At 46.1% G+C, this 17,207-nt stretch overlaps 1 protein-coding gene across 1 annotated transcript in view; it reads right to left on the minus strand.

Annotated features, from left to right (window-relative positions):
* Positions 1-12,092, minus strand: part of nfatc1 (nuclear factor of activated T cells 1) — a 37,993-nt gene extending 25,901 nt beyond the window's left edge. The window contains exons 1-5 of the mRNA XM_030064450.1: positions 11,664-12,092; positions 9,017-10,052; positions 7,904-8,063; positions 3,186-3,388; positions 479-651 (exon numbers count right to left, since the gene is read on the minus strand). Coding sequence (XP_029920310.1) covers positions 479-651; positions 3,186-3,388; positions 7,904-8,063; positions 9,017-10,052; positions 11,664-11,682 — 1,591 coding nt within the window. The 5' untranslated portion in view covers positions 11,683-12,092. The remainder of the gene's footprint in view (positions 1-478; positions 652-3,185; positions 3,389-7,903; positions 8,064-9,016; positions 10,053-11,663) is intronic.
* Between the last annotated feature and the right edge of the window lie 5,115 nt (positions 12,093-17,207).

Consider the following 17,207-nt stretch of genomic DNA (forward strand, 5'->3'; position numbering starts at 1 on the left):
TTTCCCACATCTCTCACTCTCACTGTTTCCCTCTCTGTCTGTCTGCCTTTCACCCTGCCTCTCTCTGTCACACACACACACACACACACACACACACTCCATGAATTTTGGTCAAAAACAATTGCTTTGTGGCAGGGTTTCAGCAGCTAACAATGGTCTATTTCAAGGGGCTGAGATCATGGTTTAACTACTGTCTTTCATTTACCTCATAAGACTTAATCTCTATGGCAACTATCACTGCCAGAACCACATGAAGTGGTTGATCTGCCTCGGTTGATCCCGGCCCACTGAGAGGTCAAATCAAGTGCAACATAAAGTCAATGGAGCTTATCGAGCAAGGCCTAAATGGCCTTTACATGGACGGATATTGCCAAATGGACAGGTTGTGTAACAGGCCTTGTTTAGACGCATTTTGGGGACAAAGGGGATCGTACCTTGATGCTCTCAAGGTAAGACAATGTTGAAAATGTGTACTCACAGCACTCAATGGGGTTGGACGCGACCTGCAGGGACACAGTTCTTCCCGTGGGCTGGTTGATGTGAACTCGGAAAACCATCCGCACCCTGGTGTTCTTACGCCCGATGTCCGTCTCCCCCTTTCGCAGCTCTATGTCCGAGTTACGCAGCTTCAGGATCCCCGCGCAGTCGATTCTGTGTTGTGCAGACAGAGATCGAAAAGGTAAACTTGTAGTCTGGCAAAATCCAGCCACAAAAGAATCATAAAAGGTCCCTGTGACATAATCTCCCCACGAATCAAGCTGTCATTTATGGGCTTGTACTGCCAGATCAGTTAAAGTGATTTCACCCGGGACAGAGACTGCAGTAATTTCAGCAAAAGATTAACACCCGTGCCCCTAACAGAGGTTTCACACCTCTCTCCGACCAAATCCACAAAATTCCACAGACAGAAACATCTGTGAACCCTAATTGTTTCATGAATAGCCTTTTAATCATCCACATGAGAGCGCCTGAAAATATCTGCCCTTCCACAAATCTCACAGCCAAGAAGCCTTATTGGCTGTAATTATTATTTTACAGTCTTGAAGTCTTCATGAGACACTTAATAAAAATTTCCCCCTAACCCTTCTGTCTGCACTGCGCTCATCTAACTTTTCACACTTAAATAGCCCGAGCCTTCCTGAACCGTCTCAGGCTTTTCCATCGCCGTGCTACTTGATGCCGCATTCCTCAAAGCCTAGTTAATGTCAGCTTTTACACGCATTCGAACACTCCCTAACATTCTTTGCCAGACACCAGGGTCTGCTTCACTGGCGAAGCAATCAGGTGTTGATGCTAAGGACCCCAGCTGTTCGGTTCCCCGCCTACGCAGACAGGCTGCACTCTGCTGAGTACAAAACCACATACTGAGGCGTCCTTTCAGTGCCTGATGAAAAACCGGGCCCAAGTCTATCCTTTTATTTTTTTCAGTGACGGCTGCATTTGTACCTATGCATAGTATAGGCTATCAACTTTTGTGGCTTCATAGAAAAAAAAAAAAACTACAGAAAAACCCAAAATAAAGATGATTGATGGTATTTTTCAAGACATGCCACTGATGCTGACAATCTAAATCACCATGAGTAAGTATTTCAGAAATCTAATAATGCGTCTATTCTATACCATATAATTTAACATCCATACGTCACACTTGAGCACATGTCAAACTGAATAAATCTCACGCAAATCCCTCGCCTCCATTATAACTGCTTTGAGGTGTGTCCTTCCTAAGAAGGAGAAACCAAATCCTGAAGTGAAGTAGTTGTATAAGGGGAGCTTATGTGTTACATCCATTAAAATGTGGGGAAAGTGCTGAGCCTAGCAGGCTGCTACTGCCTGGAGCCCAGACAGACCCCAGGTCCCTGTTAGCAGCTTTGAGGTTCTCCAGTAATCTGATCTCTGAGGCTTATAAAATGGGAAAGCCACCCTTCTGTGTACAGAGGGCAGCCCGTTCAAAACACACAAATGGAGACATGCGAGCACACACACATCGACGCAGACACTCACAAACACATCACGATGTAAATATGATTGCACATGACACACATGCATGCACGCATCGTTGGTGTTGTGAAAGCCCCGTACCTCCAAAATACAAACCTCTCAGGAACGATGAAAAACAGCCTTGTTTTTCGTTTGATAAGAATGCATTTTGACATTATCCATTGTGTTTGAAAAGGGTTTCACACTGCAAGCCCGGGAGGTTGGAGCAGTTTCACTCACACTTATTTCACTTAAGTTGAAGTGAAAAGATGGAAATGACCAAAATTATAAGGTTTGTGTACTGTATGACAATACCAATTATTCTCCCAAGCGTTTCAGGGGTTTTGGCTTATATTATATCCAGAACCTTTTTTTTTTTCCACCTTCAGTGACAGCGAATGGGATTTCAGGATCCTGTTGGCCAGTGGTCCTGTTCTTAAAATAGATTAAATAATTTAAGCAGAAATGACATGTTAATACATACATATGTATTTTAGCACTAACATCTGGGACCGGGTGATGTATCACTATTACGCTGATATTGTGATGAGGCCAGATATCATCTGTGATTCTGGTCATTGTAATATGGTGATATGGTCCATATGTTGTCTCTTTCTGGTTTTAAAGACTGAATTATTCAATTTTCTGAACTTATCACTGTCGACTGTCCAAGCTGTTGTGTTACTTGCCTGTGTCCGCTTGGTTATCATATCCATATTATGAACAGTCATCCCTGTAAAATCGTAACAACATCGATATCAAGGCAGCCGGTCAAACGTATTGTGATATTTGATTTTTCCCATAGTGCGAACAAAATACAGGGATGCTAAGCTAAGTGCGACAAGTTTTGCCTTTCTTTTTGCGCCTTTAAAACCCATCGCAGCCCATCTCAGGGAATGTGCAGAACAGAGGAAGCCCAAGGAGCAAAAAATAGTCAATATTAGTACTGGAATTAGGAAAAGGCTATCGTCTTACAACCCTGCTCTTTTTCACATGTTACTGAGAGGGGGCAGGATGGGGAGTCCTGCCAAAAAATTATGTCACGCTTGAGAGCATAATAAGCATCTTGATGGAGCAGCTGGTGTTTATTAGGTGTCACGGATGCAGCGCTTTTCATGTTGAGTCCATCATGGCGGCGGCGGCGGTGGCGGTGGTGGTGAGGAGCGAGGGGAGGGGGGGTTGTTGTGCCCTCTGATATTACTCACATAGCCCGCATGTTGTTCTCTGGCAGCAGCGGGATCTCCAGCACCTTGGTGTTGTTCTGCAGGGCCTCGTGGCTGGGAGTGGACACCGTCTTGCCGGTGATGCGGTGGACCTGGTAGAAGGCGTGAGGCCTCAGCAGCCTGTCGTCGGCTGTGCCAATGAACAGCTGCAGGGTCAGAGGCTCGCTCTCCATGTAGCCGTGCAGCTGAGAGCAAGGAGAGAGAGAGAGAGAAGAGGAGACACGGTCATGATTAAACCCTCTTCTCTTGTCCAAACAGCACCCTCTCCTCACACAGTGAAACACAAACGAGGGTTTCCAGGAGGTCAAGCTCTCGGGGTGAAGGCTTTCAAACAAAGTACCCATTTAGGATTTTGTTATCACTCTTTTCTACTTTCTTTCTAATTTACTACCAAGAGCCCATATACGCTTCCTCCATTAATGTCAGCTCATGTCAGGCCTGAGAGGCTGTTGATCCTCCAGTAGCTGAATCTCAAGGGCAATTGCTACCAGAGGGCAGTAAAACCACCTACAGCAAACAGCGTTATGATTTGTGGGGGCAGCACTGCCTTGTGACAAGACTGAGGCAGTGTTTCACAGAAGGAAAGGTTATGTCAGTTCCACAGAGCTCCAGCGAATCAGGGTCAAGGAAAAACCCTCAGAAGTGACCCTGCTCTGATTTTTATCAGTAAAACGATCCCAGCAGGATTTGGTTGGAGACGGTGCGCGCGCGACGGCCGCATACTGTAGCCGGCGGGCCGACACAGTGTTTCTAAACACTCCCAGACCTCCATAGGTGTTGCTTGACGGGAGGCCTCCTGCCAGGATGACCTCAACCACCCAGACTGCAGAGCGCAGGCATGGAGCCCAAACCCACAGCCTGAAACCTGAGAACAGCGGCTACTACTGACTCACTTGTCTGAGAGCTATGTATGTTATCCATACACTGTGACAGCTGAGAAATTAGGGGAGGATATTTGGCATTTTGACATCAAAACAACAGAGTGAAATACAAGGGGGAGAACCAGAAATTAAAGGGCCCCTGTAACTGATATTCACACTGTCCTCTGTGTATGTGATTATTATCAAACATATTTAATAAAGACACTGCTAACATCTGATTGTGAGCGAAGTTATGGAAAGGTGGATTCAGAAATCCATCCTTCACATAACATCTGGACTTGGTTGGCTCCCCTCACTAAAATCCTTCCAATTAGGCAATTTATTTTTTTGCATTTGAACCGCTGCCCATCCCTCGCTCAGAGGCGCACTATGCACAGTGGGCTGACTGGAGTGGGAGCCCTTTACACTCCACTGACAATACATCAAATCTTAATTTTGTCTGTTGAGTCTAAATAGTCTTCATTCTACTGACCCTCAGTTTTGCACAGTGCAGCTTTAACAGGCTTGAATCAGAGGAGCTGCTTTTATCGGCCAATCAGGATCCAGTATTGTGGTCATAGCTACAATGATAATACATTTATTCTATATATAAATATTCTATCCTGTAGATATTTTTCAGATATATTTCATTATACATACATACTCTATGCAAACGATTAAGGGTGGAAAGTTTATAGATATTCTAGAGATATATTTTAGTATATTTTATTCTCTTATAGGGTATGCAAAGATTTTTTTCTCTACTATATGAGCTACTTTATATATCTTTTCATTCAATAAATATCATTTTAATTAACTATTTTTTGTGAAAGAGAATAAAAAGCATTATTCTTATGGCAAGCCATAGCAGATTTGAAACTGAAGAAGTGGCTTGAACAGGGCAGCTTGAGCTTCCACACCCCACCATCTACATGTCCCATAAACGTATTACTGAGAAAGACACCCCTATTAATCACAAGCCAGACTAGATAAGAATACAAATTAAAAGCAAAAGAAGTGCAAGTGAGGTCCGCAGAGTGAACTCGCACAGTGAGAGCCCTGGAGGCGAGGGGCACCCACATCGTGAGCGCGGCTCAGCCCGGGGAGGCACAGCATGTGACCTGGAGGAGGATCCCTGTGAAGGTTAAGAGCCTGCAAACGCTCTGTATATTTGTGCAAGGAAATGGGTTGCTGCCTAGCAATGCTGTTTATTTGGGCAGAAGGGAGTGTGTGATGGAGTGAAGTAGTCTGTTTGCAAGTTGATTACTCTCAAAATGTAATTAGTTACAGATTACTGATTATGTGCTCAAACGCAGTGATGTAATCTGATTGCTTGCAGATATTCTTGTGGTTGTTTTGCCTCCAAAACTCACAGCACACAGCTGAACAAACCATTTATCATCATATCTAAACTATAACTACTTTGTCATCATCAGCAACCAGAACTAATATTAATTCATAACAGGCATAACATTATGTAAACTGCAATGATCTGATAATCAACATAGCATTTCGAAGCAGTGTAATCTGATTGCTGTGTTTTAGACAGTAGCTGCAACAGAAACAGATGTATTTTTTTTTTTTTTTTTAATTGTTTGATTACTGTAATCTTATTGCATGTAATCCACTGCTCCCCCACCCTGTTGGTTTGACATTGGCATTACAGCCACCCCTCCCTAGTTCATATTATCACCCACAAGAGGAATGCTGAGACTCTGGCTGCTCAAGGCACCAAAGAGGAGGAGAACGGGGTGAGGGCAACTAGGGCACCCTCTCCATTCCTATCACAGGCCCTCCCAGCTCAAAGGGATGAGCACACACACACACAGACACATACACACACAAACACACACAGATAGGCAGATGTTGCATATGTTTGGAGAGAGGGTCAACCCAGAGCGGCCGTCACGCTGCGTCACGGTAACGCTTTTCAGTCCACATTAAATTTATTCACGAGCCTTTGTTTGGAAATCTAAATTTGCGAAACTAGTTTGGCGATGGCGACAAGCGAGAGCAAGAATCCACAAGGCCAGCAAAGCAGAGACTGATCTCAACATATAAATATGGATGATGTTCAGTTGTCCGTAAACGCGCTTTAACACAGCTGGTCTCACTTGTATTCTTCGGCAACAGACGGTGCAAGAAAGCTCACTTCAGACTAAAAAAGCAGACCTCACACACATGAATAGGGGGTATTTCCTCCCCACCAAAGTACAGCATGAAAAACCCCGAGCATAACTGCGGTGAGGACTGCACACAGCACTTTAGAGAGGGCATACTTGAGTCTGCTATTGGCGTAAGGGCGGGTGCGGTTAAGGCAGGCAGTGGCGATGGCATTGAAAAAGAACAGAAAACAGCCGGCTGAGCTGTGCTGGATGCTGGACGTGGAGAAGAGGGAACCACACGGAGCGGCAGCTTCCAGAATAAACCCTGTAAAGTCTGGGCAGAGTTTGACTCAGAGAGGCGAGGGGGAAGAGCCAGAGAGGCTTCGTCAGTCAGCGTCCGCAGCACAGTGTACCATGTAATCAGGAAGTCACAGAGATCGCGCTGCCTTGTCTGAGGCTCCCTCCAACATCTCCATCAGAGCCTGCCAGAAACGTGTGTGTGGTTCAGCCCCTGCCGCCTCCGCAGGACACGGCGCGCGATGATGTCAACCATACACACGGGAACTTTCCTAAACAAAGGGAAGTCTGTGCGTTTGGGGTGGAAGTTGGCGGAAAAAAAGAGGGGTGGGTGTGTGTGTGGGGGGGCTGGGTTTGGGTTTAGAGAGAACACATACTCTCTCTATTTCAGCTGAAGCGAACCCAGACCCCTGTCATTAAATAATTAACACCTTATCGTAGACAGAAACATGTGTGTAGCTGAAGCTGGGACACGCTGGGGTTGGTCAGCTTGTCTCGGGCCGCTAACGCCTGAATACACGGCTGCCGCTTCAGTTAAGATCAAAGCGCGGTCACAAAAACCCACGAAAAGTGAGATGCGCTTCTGTCCAGACACATTTCAACACTTCTAAAAACTTAACTTAAAGGGATACTCTGGCATTTTGAATTTGGGCGAAAAAAGTTACAACACTGGTCACGCAGCTCCCCTCAAATGGCTAGTTAGCATTGTTAGCATTCCCCATTCAAACCAAAAGGACATGGGTGGCTGCAACTCTCGGTTCCAACTGGGAAAACGAATACATATAACAAGCCGTTTTAATGACACCGAAGAAGAAATGTCGAATACCGTGCCTCCAATTTGACTCCAAGTGTCTGGCGAATTTGTATTTGTATTGAAATGTATTCAGAAAATGTAAAAATGTATTGATTAAACTGACAGCCTGGCTCACAGACCTTTTATTTATTCAAGGACTGAGGTCAGTGGTGTGGGGTAATGGTCCTGCTTATACCCAAAACGTATCTGCAGTTGTCCAACTGTTTTTTTTTTTTTTTGCTTTTGACTCGACCACCAAAGCTACTGCGGTTAAAGCTCATGACTAAGCTTTTACTGGCCACACTACATCACTTTGTAACTGTCTGTGCTGCACTAGAGAACGCAATGGAAAAGTTTGAGTCACCCTCGTCTGGACAGGAACTGACTGAGCGCACTGGTCTGTCTAATAGCATACCTATGGTATTCCATTCAGAAAGGTGACATCTTTGAATAGCATAATAGCCAGGTCATGAAACACACACCACCCAATCTATTTTAGAAACTTGACGTAAAAAACAGGCAGGAGAAAGCGGTAAGTTGAGAAGTGACGGGGGTAACGGTATTACCAGCAGGAAAGTAAATCGGCCTAATAGCTGTACCGTGTGTTGGACTAATCATCACAGGAAACCAAGCAGTCTAGCAGACCTGAACTACTGGGTGTCCTCCTGCCAGGGCCTTGACGGCTCCCCTGCTGCCCTCCGTCTCATAGTGGGCCCGATGGTGGGACTTGGGCTGCACCTCAATCTGTAAACTGTAGGGTCCCGAGCTGGATGGCAGCTGCCAGTCGAGAGCCGGCAAGGATGGGCTGGAAACAGGGGCGAAAACACATCTGACATGTCAGTTCAACAAGCAGGGAGCACGGCTTATTTTAGATGCACTTATCAAGGTAGAATGTGCAGAATGTGAAAACACGCGCGATGCCGCCGGACCTTGTGATATCTCTGAAAATGTTTTGGAGTCATCTTGAAATTTGTCATGAAATAATGAATATGCTTAAACTGAAGTTCCCTCAGTAAACACTTGAAGAGTAGATACACACACCCTTGTCTGTATGCACTACAAAAATCCCCAGAACAAGTCATCTCATCTAGTTTTGAGTATTCAAAGCATAATTTTTGAGTGAAAAAAAATCCGCCTTTGGGTCGAGATAAACTCTCTTGTTTCCAATGCTAATCAACTCTTTCCAGAATCTACTTGAATCAATGTCATTTTCTTGACACTCGTGGGCTGATCTGCCTCATTCTGCCTAATTTCAAAATATTTACACTGAAAAAAGTGAAACAGCATTGGAAACAAATGAGATTATCTCATCCCACTGGCAGATTTTTTCACTTATTTTCAGAGAAACAAATGACAAATGAGTTGTTAAGATGGAGATTTGCTTTCACAGTGATTTACTTCAAATTAGAGCTAGATATGAATTCCTGACAAAGCCTGACTGGACCTGATGAGTCATGCAGAACTTCTCACATCGTGCTGGCCTGGGAGCAGGTACCGAGTAAATGTTGTGGAAAAATACTGTCATGCTGAATTTATTAGCAATTCGGTGCTTTAGTCAAGCTTGAAGACACAAAAAGCTATTCTTCTCAGGCTTTTTACAATTTTTCTCAGCTGATCAAGATCCCCAGTGGATTGAAACATTGTCAGTAAAGGTGATTGTAGATCGTGGAGCCTAGCCTAGCACAGTGAGAAGGTACATCTTTGACCTTTTCACAGGTTTGAACAGAAAACGTTTTTTTTTTTTTTTTTTTGGCTTACCTGACATATTGCTTTGGCTTGGACCAGGAGTAAGGGTGCTGTGGCACGTCCAGGAACCCACCACAGTAGCCCTCCTTCTTTAAGGGCAGCCGGGAGGAGGGGTGCTCGTCTTGAACGAGCTCCCCTGGACTCAAGTCATCGCCTCCAGGCTCCACCTTCAGGCTGTGCTCCAGGCTGGTTTTACGGGCCTTCATGGGGATTCCCTCCCCGATGTCGGCCACTCCATCTGTGGTCAAGGCGTTGATGGCTGCCAGGATGGCGGAGTTGGTGTACTGGTTGGTGTTGGGCAGCCAGGTCTCCTCCGTGACGCTGAGGCGAGGGGAAGTCTGCGGGGATGGGCCAGGGGAGTGGTTGGGCGAGTATGGGTAGTGCTTGTGGACCGTCCCGCTGCCGTTGAAGCTGTACTTCCTCTTCGCACCACAAGGGGAGTTGGGCCTGGAGCCACGTTGACCGATCCAGGTGTCGTCTGTCACGCTTGTGCGGGGCGAGGTGGAGGGGGAGTGGCGCGGGGAGCCGCCCTGGGCACAGGCGTCACCTGGCAGGGCGAGGGTGGAGCCCTTGGGGGACACGCAGGGCGACTGCCAGGGAGAGTTCTGAGGGGAGTTGTCGTAGTTGTAGGAGAAGTTTGACTCGTAAGAGGAGGCGTCGGAGTGGCAGCTGCGGGATGAGATGCTGCTGGCTGGACTCAGGCAGCTGGGGTCACGGTACCCATCTGCATTGGGCAGAGTGAGCGTCACTATGGAGTTGACGCGCTTGGCAACAGGGAGGCTGCTCTCCTCCACTTCATCCTCTGGAAACTGACCATAAGCTGTGATCTCAATACGAGGGCTCTCCAGAGTCGGGGCTCCGTTGGGACGGACGCTATTGGACGAGTAGTAACCAGCGGTTCTCATGTTGTCTTGGGTGTCGTAGCTGTGTGGCTGGCTGACAGAAACAGATATAGTGGGGCTGGACTGCAGGCTGTGGTACTGGGAGGGAAGACAAGGGTTGCCCAATGGGAGGGAGAGACTAACATTTGGGGTGTAGCCATACGCATCTGGAAATCAAACAGATTGAGTTTGTTACCATAATAATCAAACACACATTCACTGGCTCCCTTATTGAGAGGCATACTGCAACAGTTGCCAAGTTGAGTATTATGGGAGCTGCTGCAGAGGTGTTGCCTATAATGGCAAGAGAACAGCATGCCTACTGGATTTGGCCTCAACTACTCCCTGATGCAGAAGGCATGTAAGTTTCTCTTTTGAAATGAGAGCAAAATTACAGACCTCGGAGCCTCATCTATGGGTTTCCCCCAAAGACAGTTACAACATGCCAGTGGCATATAACCGGTCTGAATGGCACAAATTGTACAAGGAGGTTAGGAGAAAGACGCAAATAAAGAGCCAAAAATAGCCCTGTTCTAAAACCATGTACTAAAAATAACCAAAGGCAAGACCAGGTGTTTTTTCCACTTCATGCTGCCAGATTTATGCCACATTATGTACATGCTGCAGCCAATAAACTGTAACATTATGAAAACACACACTGATGCTTTTGTTGGCCAGTTTCATTTTCCAACAGCCTTTTTCGAAAATAAACACAAGAGGGACGTGAATTAGTTTATTTGCATGCTGTAAAGGTGCAAGCTGTACATAGCTGGGTAACTTGGTGGGCCCGTGCCAACACCCCTGCTGGCTACGAGGCCGTATGAAACTCTTGTCTTGCCACAAAATCTGTGGCGAAGGCTGAGGTCACAACCAGGAGCAGATGAAGGGGAACATGGGAACAGGAGTTGTGGTTAGGGAGCACGAGACTGAGCTAATCTGACCACAGCGAGGCACACTGATATTGATGAGGACTGCTGCTACAGACAGACAGATGCAGTCAGACAGCGCACAGTCACCACAGTTCCTGTCTGCTGTAAATTAAAGAGAATTAGGGGCCCAACCATAAAGACTATGACATCAGTGCAGCACCATATGAGCCCTTGTAATAAAAGAAAATTATGCTTACATTTAAAGTTGCGGTGTGTGACACAGTAGCACTGAAATGTCTGTTTTCTATAATTAGATTGAACAGACTGCTGTGAATTAGCTGGAGGCTGCCTTTCTAATAGGTAAGTGGCCTCTTCATTTAATGACTGAGCATGATCTCTGAATCATTCAAAATACCTAATTACCCACGATGCAATGACAACCATTAGCACTGATGCAGCTCTAACTATTTTGGGAACACTTATAGTCATGAGGGGCTCACGGCAGAGCCACGCCCACCTTGCCCAAAATCAGCAGGGAGGGGCACGCACACACACACACACACACACACGCACACGCACACACACACACCCCAAATTGCTGTACCACTGCTTTAATAAGAGCAGACTGCTGCACATTCACATCCACCATCCCTAACTGCAATGCACTGATGTTGAAACAGAGGCTTTCAAAAGCGAGACAAGTGTAGCCGAGATCCTAATTCAGTGTCACATCACAGTTCAACGTGTCACATCCGCGTGCGAAGAGTCCGACACTAATGAGAAGTTCACTAATTTCTGCCCATTAACTGGCTCCTAAGTGCGCCACGGAAAGAGCTGTGCAGGACTTTGATGAGAGAGAAAGCAGCCTCATGTAGGTGACTGGTAAGTTGGTAAGTTAGCCACACTCACCCTCTTCAGCGGATTTCATTTTCTTCTTATTGCGGAGATCACCGTCTGAATTCAAACTTGGAGTGCGGCAGCAGATGCGAGCAGTCCTTGATCCATATAGCGGAGTTTATATTTCCCAGCTGTTGCTCTAGATCCTCTCTCACTGTAGATCCGAGGACGAACAAACGAGAGTGAAAAATGGAATCAAATAAAAATGAAATAAAATTCAAAAATAATGTCAGAAAAGGCTTGCGTACACGGGCTTTACTGTTTCAAAATTTTGGAAAAAACTGGCATCAAAATTGGGGGAAAAACTATTTGTGATGCGTCAAATTGTCAAAACGTGCCGAATACGACCAGTCCCGAGATGCACACGTATGCCTTTGAGATGGCTATTTCTGTCCGTGTGTTGAAATATCTGATTTGGTGGAAGGGGATCCTGGCTTGTCTGGGTCGCTATGACGCACTGCTCCGGCGCACTGAGGACTTCTGCGCTTTTAAACTCGGGGATCACCTCGGTGGCGGCGCGCCGCCCCAAACGCTGACGCATCTCCACGTCCGACCACCAGATGGGTCTAATGGAGATCCTCTCTAACAGCGGGGTTTCCAGAGGCAGAAGAGCCCAATTAGCTAAGCTGGCAATGAAGCCCGAAGGCTCCGAGATGAGTAAAATTAGCCTTGCCGCTGGAGAATCAAATGCAGCCTTCAGTGTTTTGGAAAACATCCTGTAACTCTGCAGGCGAGCTGCTGCAACAGAGTTTCAAGGTTGTGACTATAAACAGCAGAATAACTTGTTGAAATGAAACTGGCAACACATTCACTGGGACCACCTTCACTTGATAGATGATGAATGTTAAAAGAGCCCCTGTAACTCTACACCCCCCCACCACCACCCAGCAGCCACAGCTGACTGCATTAATCTGCTGTTTCCACCCACTTTGTCCATCTGCTCCCTTTGGCATCATGTGCAGCCCCTGCAAGACTGAATATCCTGTAAGATACTGCATGAGGCATCTCCTAAATCAAGATTTACGAGCAGTCTAATCCTCAAGAGCATTTTGCATTAAACTGCTGCCATTTTCACCCTGATAGAGCCATTCATCAAGTGGTAACAAAAAGATTGGTTGCTGGTTGCTCGGTTAAACGGCCATCGGGATCTCATATTGCAGCTGGAAAAGCAGCGGACACAATGACAGGTGAGCTGCAGCAAACGTGTCAGAGCGTATAACTCAATACGGTTAAATAAGGGCTCTGCCTCAGAAAACATATAAAAGGAGAGCTTCCTCTAGATCTTGTATGGGCGTCCCATGGGCTTTGAACTTATTGCAAAGGCAAATAATCGCTTTTCCACTTCCTTTTGACAGACTGCATGTCTGCGGGGCATACAACACATAATTATCCGTTCTTGCATATAAGGACTATATAAAAGTTAAGTCCTATACCCATTCATTTGACACGGTGAACTGAGAATCTTCATAGAGTTTTCCATAGGCCACTCTCTGCGGTTGGTGTATACTTATTCGACTTCACTTCGCAGCGCTTGCAGTCCCAGGCAGGCTTGTTGCTATCTTTGGCAGGTCTGGACATTTCAGCAGCTGGCAGCAGGCCTGTGGTTTCGGTGATGACAATAGTCACATGGTGGCTCTCTGAGAGGCTGTCCATCCCTGGAGGTGGGAAGCTACACTACAACACTATGGCATGTTATCAGCTGGACGTGGCCGGTGTAATCCTTAGCGGGGCCACAGTGCCGTGTCATTGTCACTTTCAATTTGGGACCGCCGTGGAGTCTTTTTTTAAAAAAAGAAGTTTTAACTTCCTCTTGTAAGTTGGGTGTCCAAAGTCGTTTTTGTCATTGAGGTCTTTTTCCTCTCTTTGGGGCATTGTAGTGACGTGAGTCAAATTAGTTTTGGGCTCCTACTCTGTGTATATTGCAAAACTAAATAGAGGAAGCGCTTCATGCTGAAAGTGGCAAACAGTGGTAAGACATGGAGAGTTTCCTCTGTTCAGTCTTGCAATACCAAAGAAGAATGCTTTCTAAGCATTTTGAACGTCTCAGCTGATGACAGGCAGCAGTAAGTGGTGAAGCGAACTTTCACACTATCAAAAAAGGATTAGAGGTTTTTGATAGGAGATATGAATCCATTTTGTCTCCAAGAGTAAAAATGCAAAGCTCACAGCAGCAGATCTGGTTGATGGTGTGCAGGTTTCCCACCACTCACTACATCTTTTTTCAAGATCCCACAAACTTTCCATGCTGTAACCTTGGTGTCCAACTGCATGCTTGCCTTTAAAGCATATCTGTTTTCAGCTTTGTGTTTATGTGGGATATCAGTGCTGGACTTCAGACAAACTGTTTCAGAAATTCACTCTTAACCCACATTTGTCTCCATTGTGCAACGACGTGGCATGCATACCCCACATCCAAAGCAATATTTCCTCCTTTCCCAATGGTATCTCATTTCAATAGAGCTCTCCAATATAGTATCCCAGGGAGTGATGGCACTTGTGAAATCCTAGCTGGCTGTTTCATCATGGGGACGTGGCTCAGTGGCTCCCCAGTCATTTAAAGAACCCCACTCGTCTCTTTGACCTCATGGAAATCTTTCGCCCAGAGGCTGGGGGCCTAATTGGGGCAGAGGGGGGTGGATGGGGGAGGCGGGCCGCTGCTGGTCCCAAGCTACGTATGTGTAACTCAAACATGTGCTGCAGTAAACACTTCCCCCTGTCTGCAGTTAATAAATAGCTCTGCTGTTGCTGATTGACGCGCGGGCCCGTCTACGTCAGGGCAGGGCTGGAGCTCATCGTCTTTCCACCCGGGCCTGGTGCTGGTTAGTGGACACGCTGGTAACAGGCCCCTGCAGACCGGATGGTTCCAGAAACACAACTTAAGCAGGACGGTAAATCATGACAACACCAATGTCCCGTGATGATGATGATGCAGGCAGGGCGGGATAGGTAACCGACCCACTTTGACACTGAAGATGGTTTTTACTGGCACGTTGCTAAAGAGACTTAATTTGTCAACTGACCTCTACATACTGAAGTGATACGCAGGGCAGTTTCTGGGCATCAGTGCCTGAGGAGCTGGCTCAGTGTTGTCGCTCTTATCCTTTAGGAGCATCTTGTTACCTCATAACGTCTGAATCGACCCTGCAGCTCATGTGTTTGCATTTCACCTGTGTGCATTGTCCCATCTCTCTGTGTCTCCTAAAGCAAAAGGATTATCCAGCTGTTTGCTGCCGTCAAAAGACAGCTATATTAAAGGTCATGTCAGGTGTCAAGCCCTAAGTTAAAACAGTGTTTAGAGAGAGACCTTAAAACGGCACTAATGTGTGACCTTCACTGTAAGGTGAGACTGAAGCACAACATAACATAAAACATAACCCAGCTTAACCTCAAGTAACTTAACTCAACTTTGAGGTCGCTTTCTTTTTGGCATGCATTACTTTTTAATTTAACTTTTAATTTAACTCTCTTTTTGGGGCACCTATAAACGGCAAGGAGCTGCCGTCACATTAATCAAATACTGTAGGATCCTCTTGTATCCAGGAAACATTGAAATAGATTTTTGACCTTGTGTCGAACTTTGTTTCCTGTAGCTCAGAGCGCTACCAATCAGAGTTGCCCAAAATGTTGCCTGGTATGTCTTCGCCGTGTGAGTTGGGTGAGGGTGTTGGGATGGGGGTGGGGTGGGGGGTCTGTGTCACAAATCCACACAACTTGTCTGTCATTCTGTTTCTGGACAGGGCCAGACTGTGCGAGTACCGTGCCTGGTATGACGTGGTTTGGCCGCAGTGCGGTGGAAAAGACCTCGACTCGCTTTTCTTTCCACAGTTCTCACCCCCAGATCCAGTGCCTGGCTTTATTTGTGTCTGAACAAAAACACGATGGAACATTGGACAGCGTCGTAGGTTATTCAAAAACAGAAAAATAACAAATCCAAATGTTGCCTTTCCCACTGCTGAATCACCTGTTTGTTTTGGAAAAATGAACGGGAAGGAAACTGAATGAAAAAAAAAAAAAAATTACTGTACGTCTTTGTGTTATTGAGCCTCCACACACATCATACAGAGTAGCCTCTTTCCATATGTGTACTCATAACAGCTATTTTATTATGTGTTTCTGGATGAAGCATCATAAAAAAATATAAATAGTTTGTGCCATCACAGTTAAAGTTCGGGCTGTCACAGTACAATGACCAGAGAGCTGACTTAAAGAGGCATTAAGTAATCCATGATCCTATATTGGTGACTAGCAGGGATTGCAGCAACATTGATTGTCCTCTGGCACAGTTTACAGTGGCCTGCGGCTGACATGAATAATAAAGTATAAATAGTAAGGAGCAGGGTGGGGCTCAAAGTAGGTGAGGAGTTTTGTTCCACAACAAAATACAAGCTAGAAAGTGAGTTTTGGAAAACAGAAATCCGATCAGGTAATCATGGTTTCATGGGTATTGCGTTGGTATTACAGCAGCCCGGCCAACCCCCTCCCTGCAGGTATATCATGGCCCATCTGTGCTGTGCAAAATTTTGCTTTTTTCATCTTTAAAATGCCTGTTTTTTGCCTCGGGGCAGGCTGGGGTGGGGTGTGTTGGAGGTATTCAGCCGGGCAGAGGAGGGGCAGCGTTGAGAGGTGCCCCCCCTCCTTACAGTCAGACTTCCTGTCTCCCATCAATGTTCTCCTTTTTTCTCAGCCGCTGTGACGGAATCCCCTGCTCTGTTTCCTGTTGTGAAGGCCCGTTGCCTGGTTACGGAGGAGGGGGGAGGAGCTCTCGGAGGCAGCGGATCCCTGAATGCTGAGGGAGTGCGAGCAGAGCAACAGGAGGCTCATATTCTCTCTCTCTCTCTCTCTCTCTCTCTCTCTCTCTCTCTCTCTAACAGTCCCAGAGCCAGCATGAAGCCCAGACACAACACCGAGCAACAGCTTCCCCAAAGCTCACAGCGCTTCACTGTCTCTCAGCGACTGGTTTTGGTTACACAACGTGCACACGGCCAAGGACTCTCATGTAAATCAAGAGCCGAGTTAGCGTTGCTGCAGGGAAGTTTAGTTACCACAGTCCAGCTTGTCTCTATGGTACACAAAGAGCTACACCGAGGACGCAAACTGCAAGAGCAGCTCATAAGCACATGGACAAAGTTGGCACCAGCATAACACCCGGGGGATAAAATCATAATGTGATTTTCTGGTGGTATTGGTCGATATGTTGAAATACAAGTGGAGACCATTTCTTGAGCATAATTCCTCCATTTTTTGGCTTTGAAAATGTCCAAAACAACTATTTGGGTGTGGGTTGGAGCCGGAGTGGGGATGCTCATGCTTGAATAGAATGAAACATTTTCTCCCAAGTACAACTTGATTTGTAGGCCAGAGGCAAAGCAATGCCATGTTTGGAAAGTTGTCTGAAATACCATGCTGGCGAAGAAAACTGATGACACTTGTAGTTTGAAAATTACAGTCGATATTAAAATGTGATCTTTTTTTTTTTTTTTTTTTTTTTTATTCATTGTAGAGTTTTAGAGAATGAACAGCCAGAAGACTTAACTGGCAACATTTTCCTTATCAGAT

Source organism: Myripristis murdjan, chromosome 11, assembly GCF_902150065.1.
Source record: "Myripristis murdjan chromosome 11, fMyrMur1.1, whole genome shotgun sequence".
Classification (NCBI taxonomy): Eukaryota; Metazoa; Chordata; class Actinopteri; order Holocentriformes; family Holocentridae; genus Myripristis; species Myripristis murdjan.